General features: G+C 37.1%; 1 protein-coding gene across 1 annotated transcript in view; it reads right to left on the bottom strand.

The window, feature by feature from the left end:
- LOC107744874 (fibroblast growth factor 5-like) overlaps positions 1 to 7236 on the bottom strand; it is a 12095-nt gene extending 4859 nt beyond the window's left edge. Inside the window, exons 1-2 of the mRNA XM_016558692.1 lie at positions 7020 to 7236; positions 1930 to 2033 (exon numbers count right to left, since the gene is read on the bottom strand). Coding sequence (XP_016414178.1) covers positions 1930 to 2033; positions 7020 to 7236 — 321 coding nt within the window. The remainder of the gene's footprint in view (positions 1 to 1929; positions 2034 to 7019) is intronic.
- Between the last annotated feature and the right edge of the window lie 11375 nt (positions 7237 to 18611).

The following is an 18611-nucleotide window of genomic DNA, read 5'->3' as shown; positions in this document are numbered from 1 at the left end:
TTGACCTGTGTCTGTTCTCTGACAGCTTTCTTTGTGAATATTATCCACAAACAATCCTTTCTCAAGATTTCCCATACTGTGGTACCTCCATTGTTCAGCCTTGCACCACCAGCGTGGAGTTATTATACCGTTGCAGACACAGATACGAATAATTACATCTTGGCATGGCAGATTTGTTTCCATTTGTAAGTGTCACCATATTATTCAGAGTTGTTTCCTTTACCTTTAGACCATGTGAGCAAAATAACATTTGAGACACATCTCTGGCTCATGAGCAATCCACGTTTCATGGAATGGGAGACCGTTGCATCTCCATTTCCCTCTTGGTTTCTCACCCGCTCCTCATTGTTTTCTCAATAATTGCAGTGACCTCTTAAGCTTTGCAATGATTATGCTGGTAATGGCTTGCTGGGTAGGTCACAAGGCATAATGTACATCTGTCTTCCTTGCCATTATCGCAGCAATAAATTGCCACTATGAAAACATCTAAATATTAAATATGACAGATAGTGCAACAAAAATCAGACGCTAAGTCATTTGATACTCCTTTGGTTAGGCTGACTTGTCTACGGAGTGAAGTGCTAGGGGTTTAAAACCCAAGCTGACAGCTATTAAATAAGCCTGTGCAACTGTAGCTGGTCTGAGGAAATGAAACCCAATTCAAGTCTGAAGGAGCTGAACTGCAGCTGCTTTAATTACAGATGATGTCTGCAGCAGTTTGGAGGCTAATCCTCAGATTTATCAGACTACTTTATTATCCATCCCTTACGAGATTATTCTAAAATTGTTAAACATTAATGTGAAGTATGGTCCGTATAAATACAGAACTATATATATATATATATATATATATACTGTATATATATATGAATTTGATACTTTATATTCAGCAAGGATGCAATAAAAAAAAAATTTGTGACAGTAAAGACATTTATAATGTTACCAAACTTTTCTATAAATGCTTTTCTTCTGAACTTTATAATCATCAAAGATACTAAAAAAAATAAAATAAATCACATTTTCCTCAAAAATATTAAGCATATTATTAGGATGATTTCTGTAGTATCATGTGACACTGAAGATTGGAGTAATGGCTGCTGAAAATTCAGCTTTGCTATCACAGGAATAAATTACAAATTGAAATATATTAAAAGAGACAATAGATATTTTAAATTGTAATAATATTTCACAATATTACTGTTTTACTGTCTTCTTACATTTCTTACACTCACCAAATGCTTTTGAATAGTGGTGTATATGTTTAATTTTGTGTACAGCATAAATCAGAACCCTTCTTACAAGGTGTCCAAGTGTATCATGTGGAGTTGAAAACTGAATAATAATAATGATAGATTGGTTGAATAGATGGGATAGATTGAGTTTTCTCACAATAAACTTGTAGTGTCTCTGAGACCGATCCTTTGGACAAATTGGGGGGAAAAACAGTTCCTTTTATGGGAGGATTAAACAATTTTCATTTTAAAGCTATATGAATACAGATAAGAGTTCCATATACTGTTGATTTGTATGCATAAGTCCCAGTTCTTGCTGTTTGCATGCTAAGTGCCCTTAAAGCTGCCCAACTTTGTTGACACACATATTGATTCCTTTCCTTAAAAGATTATCAACTACCCCAGACTCGTTTTAATCTGCTCTTCCCATTAACACATGCTAATAAGCTCTGCCTTCTATCAGACAGCCCAGAACCCTGCAAAGCCAGATTGCTCTGAAACTGCAGTGTATCTCTCCATGCTGTGTGCCGTACAAGTCTTTGTAGAGAGAATTTGCAGAGGCTCACAAATATCACAGTAAGCCGAGATTTCCTTCAGAAGTATGTATGGGGAGTTTTTGTTTAGCACATTTGGGTTGGTTTGCATCCACTTTATTGTAGTGGATGTATGAGCTTATATTGTGTTGGATCAGACTTACAGTCGCATGAAGCCTCCCCCTCTTGTTCATGGCTAGAAATCGGCTGCTAAAAACCCCTCGGATCCCTATGACCCCCTGAGATATGGCAAACAGCTCCAGCACACCTACAGATGGAAAAAAAACACATTGATTGCAGTGACGACTGATGACCTTTATGTCCTAAAAGTCAAAGTTCAAACAATGGCTATGTTCACACAACAGCACAATATAGTTGTCAGTCCTATTTGGAGTAATACATACGGTTCTGTCCATAATGAAAGAGAGTGACAACTGCATTCTATAGCCAAAGTGCCTTCCTTAAATTTTCAAGAGTCACAACGGAATTTATGTGGTAATATGTGGTAGTTGTCTGCCATGTGGTAGTTGTCTGCCATGTCATTGATTATTATTATTTATTATACAACAGTTCCCCTTCGGGAACTCGAGCTGCATTGGAAAACGCTAGGGGAACGCCTTCAGCGATACCAAGCTCTGAATCATATGTGTAATCAGTCGAATCGATGGGCGAGACGTCAGAGGCGGGTGACGTCATGACCCGGAAGCTTTAAAAGCACGTGAGGTGCAGCCGGCGCTAGCTTTCTGTCATTCAGCAAAGCTCTCTGTGTGTGTCGGTCACGATCTATGTTCTGTGAGTCTTATTTATTGTTGTCTGTCCAAAAAAGGTTGCACAAGCATTCAGAAAATATAAGCTCCAGCAGAAGTTATAATGTCTAAACTAAAGACAAAAAAGGGCGAAAGCAGATCGCGTTATAGACTATGTGTTCCTCCCTGCCCATGCTACATCACGAGCTGGGATACACACAGTTTGTGCGTGGTCAGCTTGGGAGCGGAGCACGCGGCGTCGGCTCTCGAGGGGGCCGACTGTCCGCATTGTAAGCAGTTGCCACTGCGTTTGCTTCGCTCCTGGAAGGCTCTCTTTGAGGAGGGAGCCTTCACCAGCGTTCTTCACGGTGCTGGCCCCGCTTCCGCCGAGGCGGAGCTGCAGTTGCGCTCGTGGGGTTCGCAGGTGGATCTGGTGGAGGGAATGGGGAGGTAGTTACTCGTGCGGTTGCCAAGCTGAACATTGAGTGGCCCGCAGAGAAACAGGCTGAGCCGCAGAACAGCAAACTCAATGAACGCTTTCTGCGTGCTAAGTCGCTACCTCCATGCCGGAGCCTGCCGTTTTTTCCCGATCTCCACACCGAGGTGTCGAGATCGTGGAAGAAACCATTCTCGGCCCGCTTATTCGTCCCCGCCTCTGATTATTATGGAAATGTGGCGGGGTTGAGTGAATGCGGTTACAGAGCGATGCCCCGGGTAGAGCAGACGCTTGCGAGCTATCTGTCACCCGGCGTGGCATCGTCTCCGAAGGCTGAGACCATCCTCCAATCTAGAGCTCCCTCAACGAGGAAACTGTACGCCCTGAAGTGGAGACTCTTCACTTCATGGTGCGGAGACCGCCTGCTTGACCCAGTTAACTGCCCGATTGGTACAGTGCTGGAGTTCTTGCAAGTCTGTTTCTCCGCGGGGTTAACCCACTTCTCTGACGTCTCGCCCATCGATTCGACTGATTACACATATGATTCAGAGCTTGGTATCGCTGAAGGCGTTCCCCTAGCGTTTTCTGACGCAGCGTCTCGTTCCCTCGGGGAACCATGGTTACATACGTAAACTGGGACGTTCTTTCTGGTCCTCGAATCTAAATGGCTGAGAGCCTTTTCCAGCTGTGTAATATTCTAGTGATAACAGAACTCCGACCATTTCACTGTTTTTATCACTCCGCTTGCAGTATTTCTCACAGCGAGAAATAATACTGTTTTGTCACAGAATATAGTTTTAAGAGTTTTTTTAGGTGAGAATGTAGTGGTATAGACTTTAGACTTTTTAGACTAGATATGCGGTTTGTTAATAAAGATAACGTCTAATTGAACATTTGCTTCGACGTTTTCAGAGATGTGAGCTCCAGGATGTCAGTGGCTGTTCAGCGCTCATGAACATGCTGAGAGCAGCCTTACCTCGGCCAGTTCTTCTGGACTTTGCCGCCAGGTTGTTAAACATGAGAAATAATTAGTTTGGGGTAAATCTAACAGGCAGTTCTTGGTCTCATTAATCTATTATTTGTTCCAGAGCAAATAGTTTTGGCTGAGGGCAAAGTCTCATAATGTTATGTTTTATATAACTTCAATGCTGTATATCAGAGCGCGGCCTTTGCACTTTTGACTGAATTGCCTAGCAACTTTATGATGGCTGTTGTTGTTGTTTATTATTACTGTCTTTATGAATGAGTCAGCGGTAAAAACTTGTATATTGAAAGAGACTGAAACAGGGTTGTAAACAAGTTATTTTTACTTTCAACAACATCCTGTTAGACACAGCCAACAAATGCAGTGAGCAGTGCTGTCATCGGAAATCACCCATAACAGATGAAAGGATAGTACAACAAAGATATTGCTTTCCTCAGCACACATTCAAACTAATGTTTTATTGTGAATATGAGATTGAGCTGAAGAATAAATGCTGTATCAGATGCAGGTAATCACACTCGCTCAGTCCATCTCTCTCTCTCTCTCTCTCTCTCTCTCATAATACTCTACTCCACATAATACAGTGAGCTTTAAATACAGTGATACAATAAGCTTTTAATGAAGCAACTCAACGTTCCTTCATTACTAGTTCCTTCGTTACTAGCTGTTAAACTGTCAAAGATTTTAATCTGTGGCGGAAGGAAGTAGTTCTGCACAAAAGAGGGTTTTTAAAGACACTCCGTTGTTGTCTCTTTTTTATTTACACACTTGTGCCATCGAACTGTTGTATAAATGCAATATCACACTCATACACTTATTACAGTATGGCTGTATATCAGTACGCTGTGATTACCTACGGCTAAATCACAGCCGTGCTGATATAGAGCCATATCGCACTGCCACTTGTGTGATATTGCTTATATATCATCACTTATGTCACCCTCTCTCATGTTATAAAAATGGCAGAAAATAGGGGTATTTTATGGTTGGAATGTTTTTGGGCGGAGAATGAATAAAATAAATAAGTGAGTAAATAAATAAATAAATAAATAAATAAAGAGATAAATAAGAACTAGAGTTTTTAACTCTATATTTGGCAGGTCATACACCAGGAGATGTTACACAGAAAATAGTTGATATTATTGTTCTATGACATTTTGGTTACAAGCATTATTCAATGCTATAGCAGGTTAGAGAAGAGAACAGTAGTTCAGTAACCAGTTCATACACAAACATTATTCTAGCCACTCCTGTCTGCAGTTGTATGTACACCAGGGGCGTAGATTACGCGGGGGACGTGTCCCCCCCACTTTTAATATCCCGTAAATTCGTCCCCCGCACTTTTTCGGGCAAGTGTGTTCGCATAGAGGTTTTCAAGAGCCGGTGTGAATAAATATAGATTTAATAGATTAGTCTGTGCATGATCTGGTGTTTTATTCGGACCCAGAATAAGGCGAGATGAACATCACAGAGCGCTAAACATTCCGTGCAGTGTATGTTTCATTCATACTCGAAGCCGGAGGGCGCTCTCTCGCAGAAAGTCATATGAGGACATTCCTAATATGGACAAAAGCGTCCAGCTATCACTGTATTCACAACATTACTGCTTTTGCTGTACTTTGGATCAAATAAATGCAGGCTTGGTGAGCAGAAGAGACTTCTTTATAAAACATTAAAAATCTTACTGTTCAAAAACTGTTGACTGGTAGGTTATATAGATTACAGAAATTTTATATTGTAATGTAATATATATATAAAAATTGTTTTAATATATATATATATATATATATATATAACATTTCTGTCCCCCTCACTTCTGAAATGAGGGCTACGCCCCTGATGTACACGACATACAATGAGAGTCATATCAGGTAATAAGTACATTTATTCCCAAACACTGACCGTGTGAACATGTGAACACTGTTTTTTCTTCTTCTTTTATATTAGACAGGATATCAAATGCTTTTATATGAACAGTAAGTAAATAATAGAGAAAGCACCGCAACACATACTGTAAATCACACTTAACATCATAAAAAAAACATCCACCCAGAAAAATGAATGTGACTTCCCAATGCCAGTCCTACAAGACTTGGGTGCTCTTCATTTAGCTTGTGTGTAGTGATACAGACTTCATAGGGTCCAGAAATAAGCTTTTTACTGATTTTATAGAGCCCATTTGTTACCACTGTTAATTGTTTGTATATATATATTTTGAGGTGGTTTCACGTAAGTGAACTATATTCTGTATCCACATAAGAGTTGACTGCTTAATATAAAAACTGACTGGAATTTGGATATAGTATCCATCTTTTTAATATTTAAGGCATTAATAGTATTGGTCATTACTGTTTGTTGATATTGAAAATGGGATTGGTTAGGCTGCATTCTTTCAGAGAGATGTTTCAGGTCAATGATGTTTGCTTTCTAAACATTCTGTCTGGCATATGGACTTAACACCCACAGCCAAACTCAAAGTCCCTTTTTACTTTAATCTAATTTTGATCATCTGTTTGACAGTAGACCCTCTAAATAGACCTAGTACTATGGTATGTGTACCGAGCAATTCAACCATTAACAGAAATCTAATGCATGGCATGTTAATGATGCCACTCACTCCAGCTTTCAGCTCACTAGCATTCTGAACTCAGCTGCTGCACCTGTTCCCATACCTGTAAATAAACATCCGCTCCAAACAAGAGACTCCAACCAGAGGATGTACTAGTTTATCATTCATTCAGTCAGATCAGTCTGGAATGAGTTATTTAAGCCAGTACATTTTTGCACAGCTCATCAATAAGATTCTGTCTATGTGACTTGGAAGGACCTTCTCTATTATGCAAAACTGTTTAAACATACATGCCATTAAAGCATTTTAATGATTCTATTTGGTCATTTGAATAACTTATCGGCATTTTGAACGTAAATTGGCACAATTTCATTCGTAATGAGTATTAAGTTTATTTCCATCAGAAAATTATAATCTAAGTAGTCTGCAGCCAAACTAAGTATGAAAAAGGATCAATCAGTCACTAATTTGAACTTCGCTCTCCACATGTCCGTAAAGATTGGTAAATGATAACTTACTTAACGGATTAGGTTCGTGACTCCCGTTGACTCTTCCATCGGAGTGAATCTGAAGGTGGAAACCTATTCCAACTCTACAGTACAGTCTTCCAGTCCTGCGCCCTGATACGCGCCCTTCCGCGACAAGTTGGTGCTCCAAAAACGCGCGTTCGGATCCCGTAAGCACTGCAGAGCGAGACAACTGAAAGAGGAGTAAAAGCAGGAGAGGAACGTTCATTCTTTCCAGAGAGCTGTCTGTGCGCGTGCTAGACCACTTCCAGCATTTTGCTGCTGTTCCAGCGCTCTGAGGTAACTCGCTGTTCCACTGGTGGGCATTACCCTCGGCTGCAGGAACTGGAGCAGATCTGCTGGCAAAGAGATATTTATATCACAAATGATCTCACTGCTTGATGCGTGCCTGAGATGTGCAGGATGCTCTCTCTCATCCTCAATTTATATCGGACGAAACATTCAAGCCGTCCTGAGATTTATATCGTTGGAGATGTACTGAAGCTCCAAACAGCGTGTCTTTGACCAGGGACAGGAATGTGCAGTTATATATATATGTATACTTTAATACATGGGTCAGTGACAATCAATGATATTGGAGTTAATAAAAAAGATGTACTTTAGGAATCTAGATTAAAACACACGTGGCAAGTTCTTAAAATGTTAGATTTTCAAAAGTATTTGTCGTTTTGGAAAACGTTTATATTATTATAGCTCCAGAAAAATTTATTTAATGTCAAGTGGTGTAACCATGATAAAGTATAAAGTACGGAATACATTTCTTTCAAATTGTACGTGATTGTACTTTTTTTCTTTCTTTCTTTTTTTTCAAACAAGTTTTCACATATTTTCCATGGGGATTTACAAATCTATTATAAATTTTTTTTAGTTAATATCAAGAGGTTTTGGTAGGCTACTCCATTTGACCTCAACAAAACGTATCTTTTCATAAAAAGGTAAAATAATGATAACAATAAAGTCATATATAGCCTGTAAATATGATGACCTTGTATGATATAGACTTGATGACCTTGACATACAGTCTTGTGGGTGTACTTTTTTGTTTCATGACAAAAGTGGCCTCCTGCGTTTTGGTTGCACCGTTAGGCCTTTGAATTGGACTATATGTACAAACGTTATAGTCCTATTGCAAAATCTCTTCACTGCTTTTTTATGAATAATAAATGATTTTGCGATTTTTGTGATAAAATATAATAATGTTTTGCACAGATACCACCTAGATATATTTTACTTTAAACCCCACATAACAAATCTAAATGACTTTTAATAGCCTACTGCAAACATGTTTATCATAAGAGGTGTGTTCAAGTATTTTTAAACAAATTTGATTTTTTTATAAGCTCTATGTATTTCTGAATAAATTAATCAGAGAAAAGAGCTTCACGTCACGTAAATGAATAAAAAAATACAGACTCCCTCTGCGTTTTACGCATGAGGGTACAGTTGGGTGGACAAGCAAATCATTTATGGCTGGAAAAGAAGCGATTGCCGAAGCTGTCTATCTAATGCTTAGAGGTGCTCAGGTATGTTTTGCTCATCCTCGCGCACAAGCGTGAACTTGTCTATCACAGGGAGTTGCATTAATGTTAGAGGTTCTTAGCACTGATTCTTTCTGGGACAAGCAGGCAACAGTAATTAAAATATACAACTATAAAATTCATGTTGGAAAGAGGACCTTGAGGATGAAGACTGACTTAAATGTATTTATAAATATCCAGTGTTGACAAAAAGTAGGTACACAGCTGTGAAATCTTATTAAAAAGTATATAAAGGTATATTTTCTAACAAATAAATAAAAATAAAATACAAATTATTTCAGTCAGAACGATCAGGAAACAGTCCTCCATAAAATGTGCTGCACACGTCTGAATATTTGGGTTGAAATGTTCTGGAACAGTGTTGTGAATAAAACTTAACCACTGATTTCTAGTCCTGTCCTCTTTTGGAAGGCCAAACAAAGTAGTTTCGCTTTCACAACGAAACAGCGTCACACACCGCGGCCTTGAGTGAGCAGAGGCCTGCAGGCTAGAGTGAGGCTTGCGACAACCACATGTGACGACCCTGGGCTGGACTCCGCTTCGTCCACGGTGAAAGCCGATCCGGCGATCCACAGCGTGAAGTTGATGTATTTCCTCAGCGACCAACTGCTGTTCCTGAAACCACGCTTTCTTTCTTTGCGTGCACATTTGGGCGGTGTTATGCAAATCTTCCCACATTGTGATGTAGACATGTGGGGGCGTGTTAGAATGAGCCGTTTTAGGTAGGTGTGGGTGACTCTTAACTTTTATAAAGAATATCTCTTTGGATTTGAGACTTTAGTCTTTGCAACTTTACAGATCTTCTTTATGCACCAAGAGCTTGTAACACTCCAAAGAGAAAGGAAAAATTGAAATCGCATCATATGACCTCTTTAATGTTTCTTTTAAAGAACTTTATTTCTGTTTTTCAATGTAATAATTTCAGTGACAATGCATTATCACTGTAGTGATCATCTTTCATTAATTTCAATGAGGGAAATTTTGTTATTTTAAAAACTAATGGCAGGTAGAATTGTTGGCACGTTTTGGCTCACCATAAGATTCAGCATGAGGCTTTCAGGAATGAGTTACAGGAATAGTTCACTGAGAAGTGGGGTGTTTGTACTCTTTGCAAATAGGCACAATGCCAAACTATGTGTTACATGGATTCATTTAATGTAGCACATGTTAATGACAACACAGAATGAAACAAAATGTATTATTTAAATGAACAGTATGTTACAGTTTCATTAGGACCTTTGAAAGCCTCTCAATTTTTTCCTTATTATCCCTCTATTAATCAAACAATAGTGGTGTCCAGGCCAGTTGTTTCAGTACAGCTACCTGCTGAGCGAAAAGCAACACTACACATTTTCTGCATAAAGGACAGCACAGTGGGAATTCCATGTTCTTTTTAAAATGTCCGAAACATGTGAATTTCAACCATCTACACACCATATTGTGTTATTGATAGTTATATGTGAGATTAACTGCAACATGCCTGTACAAAACCTGCAGGAAGTCTTTTCAGTTTTATATATACTGTACACATGTACACATCGATCACAAGATCACTGAGGTTTTAAGATATATAAACACTCACATACTCACATAAATAGTGTTATATTGTCAAATTTAATGTATTCATTAATATTACAGCATTTGAAGATACTGTGAACTAATCAAGCAATTTGTTTTGCGGATCATATAAATATGCATGCTATATGCTCTTAATGCCTTATATGCATGAATTTGCTGGATCAGAGCATTTGTAGATTTTGCTTACAGCATCTTAAGTTACCTTTAAGATGTTATGGCAGCCTTCAGTAATTTGAAAGGAATGTGTCCTGAAAACATTACAGTCTTAATCACTAGATAAATGACTGAGACATGGAGGTCTGTGATGTCTTTGTTTCACTTGCTGCACAACATGGATTGATCACTTTAATGTAAACAGTGCAGAACTGTTTACCTCCCAAATTGTAAAGGCCATTTGTTTGTGTTGGACCCTCCAGAAACTGCAGTGAGGTAATACACCCGATGAGTATAAACATTGATGATCCTGATTGATTCATCAATGATCCTGGCTTTTAACAACTTCGTAGTATCATGCAGGATTTTCTTTCTTGGGGAAGAGATCATTATCTGTGAATTAAGCTGTTGAGTAACAGGGGAGGAGATGAGTTTCAGGTACTGCCATGAATGACTACGTCTGGACTGTGTTAAGACTGACCTAAAGATTACTACTCAATAATTTTGTCTGTTGGTTGATGGTTGTTAGCTCACATGCTTTGGCAATAACGTTGTACTGTTGTTATGGAGTCTCCTTCTTGATAGATGATGCTTTTAGAAGCTATATCACACGTAGAGTACATGTAACTGCAAAAGATTTTTATAAGCAAATTTCACATGACTTGTATGACTTGTATATTTTATCATATAATGTGGAAGTTAATTTGTACAAATAGGAAAAATTACTTTATAATGCATTTGGGCAAGTATTTACATGTAAAGGATGAAAACTTCTTCCAGGGTTTCTGCGGGTCTTAAAAAGGGTTTTAAAAGTCTTAATTCGCATTTCCACATATTAAGAAAATCATCTGAGGGTGCAAAAAAATCAAAATATTGAGAAAATTGCCTTTAAAGTTGTCCAAATTAAGTTCTTAGCAATGCATATTACTAATCAAAAATTAAGTTTTGATATATTTACGGTAGAAAATGTACAAAATATCTTCATAGAACATGATCTTTGCTTAATATCCTAATGATTTTTGGCATAAAAGAAAAATCATTCATTTTGACCCATACAATGTATTGTTGGCTATTGCTACAAATATACCCCAGCGACTTATGACTGGTTTTGTGGTCCAGGCTCACATTTAAGAATCTTTTTTGACATTTTCACTGGAAAGCAAACCACAATTACTGAGGAAGATTTGTGTTCCCTTCAATTAATTCCTTAAATTGTCTTAACCTAGTCTTGAAAAGATCTTTAAAACGATTAAAATCTACCTTCATAAAACCTGCAGAAACCCGGTTCTGAAATAGAAAGCTGTTTTCTCATTTTTCTTTACGTGTGACTAGTGTTATTTTGCAAGCCCTTTTACAGCCGCTGATTTGGGAATCACAGCTATTTATTTTTAAGGGAATTTCCATGTGCTTGAGGGTGTTTCTCTGATGATTTGTGTAGATTTCACTATTGAAATAACAATCAAGTTATGCATGCGTATGTGTTTTGACCCCTGAACCACTTTCTCAACCTTAGTCCTTTGCAAACGTGCCCACAGTCATCTGAAACATTCCACCGCGGCAAGGCGGAACAGGAGAGAAGGTTTTTGCTCTCAATCTAGAGGTTTCCTCAAACCAGAGACCCATTTTTTGAGCTGTACTCTAAGGGTCAAAGATTCTCAACCTATTCCCTCCTCCCATTCCTGAGAGTTGGAGCATGAGGCGACATGAAAATGGCCACGCATAGCAAACATGTCTTTTCAAAACAGCCCATGGATCAGCCAAGCATTTAATCTATAATAGATCTAAACATTTGCTTTGGACAAAGTAGTCTCCCATTCATTTGTGAGGAAGCCAGTGCTGTGTTTTTGCAAAGTGAGGGACCAAAAATTATTCAGACACTTTGACCTGACCATATTTTGCTTAAGTGTTATCTAGCATTATCAAGATGAATTTGTTCTGACACAGTTTAACTCTGAGTTCTTGTCATATTTTATTACCATTTTCTAAACTATAGCGAATAAACTGTGATAATGTGTGAAATGTTGAAGGTGTCTGAATAAATTTTGGTTTGATTGTATGTTAGTATAATAAATTATTGTAATGTGTAATATTTTAAATTGTTCCGACATTTATTTATATACACTGTACATTGTTATGTATGAGAAATAGACATTGCAGTTATAGCACAACACAAGTATATATTCTATATATTTTTCTAAAAAAAAAAAACAATCCTTTTTTTCTGAAGGTCTAAAATGCAGAACAGTTTGATATGATCACGTTATAATAAAACATTTTACCAAAATTTTTTTTTTGTTTTCAACAGTATGCATTGATGTGATCTGAGACATCCTCCACCTCATCTTTGAGTTTGTTCAGCGACAGCCTTTTTCTAATATATTTTCCACACCTCTCTCTGTGCTCTAGCTTTGGACAAAGTAGTCTCCCATTCATTTGTGAGGAAGCCAGTGCTGTGTTTTTGCAAAGTGACCGAGGGCATTTGGTGAGGAACAAAGAAGCACCTGTTCACTTGTTACAGACAGAGCTGCCTGTCAGTGAGCAGTGAAATCGCTGACGATCGCTGTCAGTGTAGCCATCAGTACCTACTGACAGATTAGGCAAGATAAAAACGAGCAGGGTAAACTCTACCTCCCCCTCCATAGACAGAGGTAAATAAAAGGTTACCAGTGTACTTTTAAAAAGTGTCAGTGAGTGTCATCTGTGAAATTTGCCTTTATGTGTGATCTGTAACTGCAGCATTTAATTATGGATAATTAAATCACTCACCTTTCTAATACATATAGAGGCTGTTCAATGAGTTGGTGTAATTGTAATGTATATTTCTTTTACACAATAATTTTCTAATATATTTTCCACACCTCTCTCTGTGCTCTATGCATCTTGTTTTGAGTGCCAGGCTTTTGCTCGAGCCTCCATTCCTTCAGGTCATAGCTGAGGCTACGGAAATTGCTAGACTCTCTGATGTAGACTCCTATCCCTCTTGTGGACTAGAGAAATGCATCTTTTGAAGTCTTCCCATCCTCCCCCCTCTTTTCCCTCTCTAGTCCTTATTCCTATCTAGTAAAACCAACAAACAGTCACCATTTCCTCCCTCTCACCAATCAACAGGGAGTTTCCTGTGCACTTCCTGTGGCATAAATCCACCTTATGTATAAAAAATTTGGGACCAAAAATTATTCAGACACTTTGACCTGACCATATTTTGCTTAAGTGTTATCTAGCATTATCAAGATGAATTTGTTCTGACACAGTTTAACTCTGAGTTCTTGTCATATTTTATTACCATTTTCTAAACTATAGCGAATAAACTGTGATAATGTGTGAAATGTTGAAGGTGTCTGAATAAATTTTGGTTTGATTGTATGTTAGTATAATAAATTATTGTAATGTGTAATATTTTAAATTGTTCCGACATTTATTTATATACACTGTACATTGTTATGTATGAGAAATAGACATTGCAGTTATAGCACAACACAAGTATATATTCTATATATTTTTCTAAAAAAAAAAAACAATCCTTTTTTTCTGAAGGTCTAAAATGCAGAACAGTTTGATATGATCACGTTATAATAAAACATTTTACCAAAATTTTTTTTTTGTTTTCAACAGTATGCATTGATGTGATCTGAGACATCCTCCACCTCATCTTTGAGTTTGTTCAGCGACAGCCTTTTTCTAATATATTTTCCACACCTCTCTCTGTGCTCTATGCATCTTGCTTTGAGTGCCAGGCTTTTTGCTAGAAATTGCTAGACTCTCTGATGTAGACTCCTATCCCTCTTGTGGACTAGAGAAATGCATCTTTTGAAGTCTTATCATCCTCCCCCCTCTTTTCCCTCTCTAGTCCTTATTCCTATCTAGTAAAACCAACAAACAGTCACCATTTCCTCCCTCTCACCAATCAACAGGGAGTTTCCTGTGCACTTCCTGTGGCATAAATCCACCTTCAGGCTTACCTGACTGCTCTGGCTCAGGGCGAAGTAATCAGAGCTGGACACTCGAAATGCCTGCACAGCGCTGAAAGATTAGTTCCGTATAGTTTTACAGTGGATTTCCGAAGGCCTATATTTTACCGCTTGCGCTTAAAGCAGCCTCTCTCTGAGAGCAGCACCCTGTGCACTGTGACAAATGACCCAGAGCAAGAAACAACAACAAACCTGCTGGTAGTCAAGATAAAATGTGTGACCTGTACACTGCCTTAGTAAAGCATACAGCTTGTTCCTGTTGATGACATATAAATCATAGCCTGGCCAGCAACAGCAATGGTGCTGGTGTCTGTATTTACGGTGCATGAATGACTGGTACATCTTTTATGCGGTTGCATAATTTATGTTCAATTGCGGTTCACCCTATAGCATTAGCAGAGCGAACAACAGCTGTGTCTGACATTGTTAGCGGCTGAGCTTCTGACACCTGCGTGCTCAGTATAACTGTAACTATGGAATGTGAACAAGCGCTTTGCTTTGATTTCATATGCATGCAAAAATCTACTTCTAAAAAAAGTGGATCCATAAGCATCAAAGATACAGTTACATTAGAAATCCATTCACTAAATATCAGTTTATCAGTCATTAAAACTTTAAAATTTCACAATGTTACTTTTCATTTCTTTCTATCTTTTTTATCGTAGACAGAAACCACTTAAATGAATAGTTCACCCAAAAATGAAAATGCTGTCATTTACTTATGTTGTTGACTTTCTTTCTACTGTGGAAGACAAAAGAAGATATTTTAAAGAACAGTTTTTGTCCAGAAAGTTAAAATGTGGTCCTTCAATACATAGGAAAATAAAATAAAAAAATAAAACTTTTTAAAATATCTTCTTGTGTGTTCCACATAAAGTCATATAGGTTTGGGACAACGTGAGTGTAATTTATTTTTTTATGAATTTTCTTTTTCGAGTGAACTATCCCTTAAACATAAAAAGTGTGTTTGATATTATATGATTGTTGGTTAAAATACCCTAGAAAAATATATATTTAAGGTATACTGTATAAGCAGGAAAAGAGAGTCAGCAGAAGAGGCCTAAAAGCAATTGATAAATCTGTTTCTCTTTACTTGAAGATTTTGTGTATGACCCATGAAGGACAGGAGTTTGAAGAGGAGAGACAGGTGCAGCTTAAATACTCGCCTGCTCTCAGATCTGTCTATTACTCTCAGCAATGCTTAGAATTTGCAAGGCAGACGCACAGAAGACAGGTACAAACAGTTGAGGAGGACAGAGAGCATGCTAAGTGCAAAAGCATGTCTATAAAGCAGATCTGTTCATCTTTGAAGTGTACGCTAAGTGTAAATTTGTCCATGTCAGCGCTGGAAGATTGAATGTGTGGTGCTTTAAAATAACTTAAGCAGCCTGTTTTTCATATAGATAGACGCAACCAATGGTAGGCAATGACACAGTCATAGCTAATCCACTGAATAAACAGGCTTTTTAAAAATGGAATAACAAACTGTTCAAGACAATTTAGAGGTTCAAATAAACACTTATATATTATTGATGTTAATTACACTGCATTCTGGAATATTTGACTCTTGACTGGTCCATTGTGGCATTCTGTCGTCTAATGTTTCAGAATATTCACTGTTGTCCGTTGCTATGCTGAGTATCAGACCACTCATGAACTTTCATCTGTCTCATATCAAACCACTGACTCATTTAATAAAATATAAAATATAGTTTGCATGGAACGGATCTTACCGTTGTCTTTCCATCCCTATTCTGAATTGTATCTTAGTGAAACAGCATCTCAAAAGAGAAAAAATGTAGGCCCAATGTGTCCACTGGGAATCATTTGGATTGTTGGATAGTTGTTGTTTGCTAAATTGCTCTGATCTCATATCTATTGAGTGACAGATTGCTGCTAGATGGGAAGGAAGGGGGAGAGTTAATGTTTTTTTTTAAATTAACAATTACAAGGGAACATGATTAAAAAAAATTATGATGTGCATGGATAAATCATTTATAATAAACATTGCAATATTTCAATCAAAAACTAGAATTGCCCATTTGGATTTCTTGGTGAGATTAATATTACTGTAATATTGTTGCAGTGTTTGTCTTGTAAATCGTAAATCGTCCGTTATAAATCATACATTTGGCTTTCTCATGCTTCTCGTCATGATCTCGGGTGTCACTGCATCGTTAGTGTGAATAATCTATAAATACCTCGCTCATATACATACTGTTTGAGTTCGGTGTGTTTCACACAGATCTATTTTGATGCAAGGGCCTCATTGCCAAGATGTTACAGAACAACAGGAAGATGAAGGGAAGAGACAGATGCAGGGAAGAGCAGTTCACCATAGGACACAATCACGCGTAAAGTATGAGAAGCTGGCCAGCTAGGTTAGCCAAGGGTGACCACATTGGTCACATGTGAGAAGGGTATAAACTGAGCCTGACCGAGAGGTGCTGAGTGATACCGTGACAAATGTAACTAGAGCTTATGAAGGGATGCATGACTCCAGTCACAAAACATGGGTCAGGCAATAAATATCTTCAGTACGTATAAGGGACTATCATCATCTCCCAGCCCATTACCTCATATTCTCGATTGAATTCTTTGATCGATTTTTATGATTGGGTAAAAGGTTTATTTTTAGGTCAACTTATTAAATTGAAGTCACACTGAACCAAAGTTCAGCGCCTTCAAATAGCAGCCTATTTATTATTTCCCTCTTAATCAGAAGATCACTTTTTATTTTATTTTATTTTATATATACATAATTAAAATAAAGTAACTAATTAATATAACTACATTATTTTAACAATTTTTTTTCTTTTTAGTTATTTTACATTTAATTATTTTATAATTAAAAATAAGTAAATGATTTGGAGCTGGTTGAACTTTGGATTTGTTGACTCCTCTGTCGACCATTAGGTGGCAGTCTAAGGCTCTGCAATAACAGGCAATCAAAATTCATTTTTTTTAAAAATCTTGATTTGGTTGAATTTTTCATTATAGAAGCTTGGTGTCACTGTTGAGCTATTTTTTTTACAGCTTGTAGCTTCCTCTCGGCTCCTTGGTTTTAAGCGCCACAGTGCAAGTTCTGATATTAATTTCTATTTGAAAAAGACATATAAATGTAATATAAAGCTAAGAAAGCAATCATATTGTGTTTTATTGTCTAATAAGGAAAAACAATAATTGTGAATCACAGTTGATTGTGACAGGTACTATATATTGACAATGCTAAGATGGTAATACTTATATTTTATTGTTATAATTGTGGCCCATATGATAAATATGTGATAAATGTCTAAACTGAGATTATATAATTATCTAATTTTAATTATGAGAGGGCGTTTGTGTTTTTTCTTTTATACATTAGGCCAATGTAAATTTACACTTAGCCTTTCCGTAACATTAAAGGCTGTTGTTTCATTGCATTTGTTCAACCGAGTTAATTTTTCAGTAGTTTATTAAGTCTGTTTTACCTTTTCATAGCAATGGAGTCAAGTAGCATTTGCTTTTATCTTAATTTTCTGAAGCACGCACTTTACAGGATTATAATAACACAAACACTGAATTAAACGAAACTACTTTTAATGCATGTTATTGTGACACTATAGCAAGACGTTTGAAAATAAAGAGCGCGCATGTTTAATATAGCAGCCGTTTTTCGTTTATTTCTTTATTTAACTTGTTTGCTATTTTTATTGTCTAAGAATTAAAATAACATTTAGGCTACCACAGTGGAGATCGTGATTCTTGGAGACGATTCGCTATTTCAGATTTGAATTCAGTGCTTGGTTTTCCCTTGAGGAGAATGCATTGTAGTGGAAATGTTACTTGTTTTAAATAATAATAATAATAATAATAATATGAACACTATTGTTGCTGTTATTATTATAATAAACTATAGTAAATTAGTTTAATTTACACCTTTTGGTAGGCTACTAGTGTTTCTTTCTTTCTTTATGTATCTATTTATTAGACAAATGTCTTTTTGCTGTTGCTGTTGTTGTTTTCTGTGTGTGTTACGAATTATAGTACATGCATTGTAAATTTTAGAATAATATAGACATATTGGATTACCGCTAATTTACCCAAGACAAATGAGTGTTGAAACTGTAGCAGCCTAAACAAGGACATGAGCGTATACTCGATGGTATAAGAGTTTTTGTATGAATTATGGCTCTTGTTTAAAAGGAAACTATCCACAACTGTAAATACAGTACCAAGCATCGCTCTGCAATCCTCTATTAAGAGGGTTAGATTACACATGTATGCTGTTTAACGTTTAATTCCTTGTCAGTCAGGCAGGCATAATTAATCACACAGTCAGGTGAAAATAAAGCTATTTTATT

This window comes from Sinocyclocheilus rhinocerous, unplaced genomic scaffold (genome assembly GCF_001515625.1).
Source record: "Sinocyclocheilus rhinocerous isolate Xijiao unplaced genomic scaffold, SAMN03320098_v1.1 scaffold167, whole genome shotgun sequence".
Classification (NCBI taxonomy): Eukaryota; Metazoa; Chordata; class Actinopteri; order Cypriniformes; family Cyprinidae; genus Sinocyclocheilus; species Sinocyclocheilus rhinocerous.
This window is presented reverse-complemented; position numbering and strand designations above follow the sequence as displayed.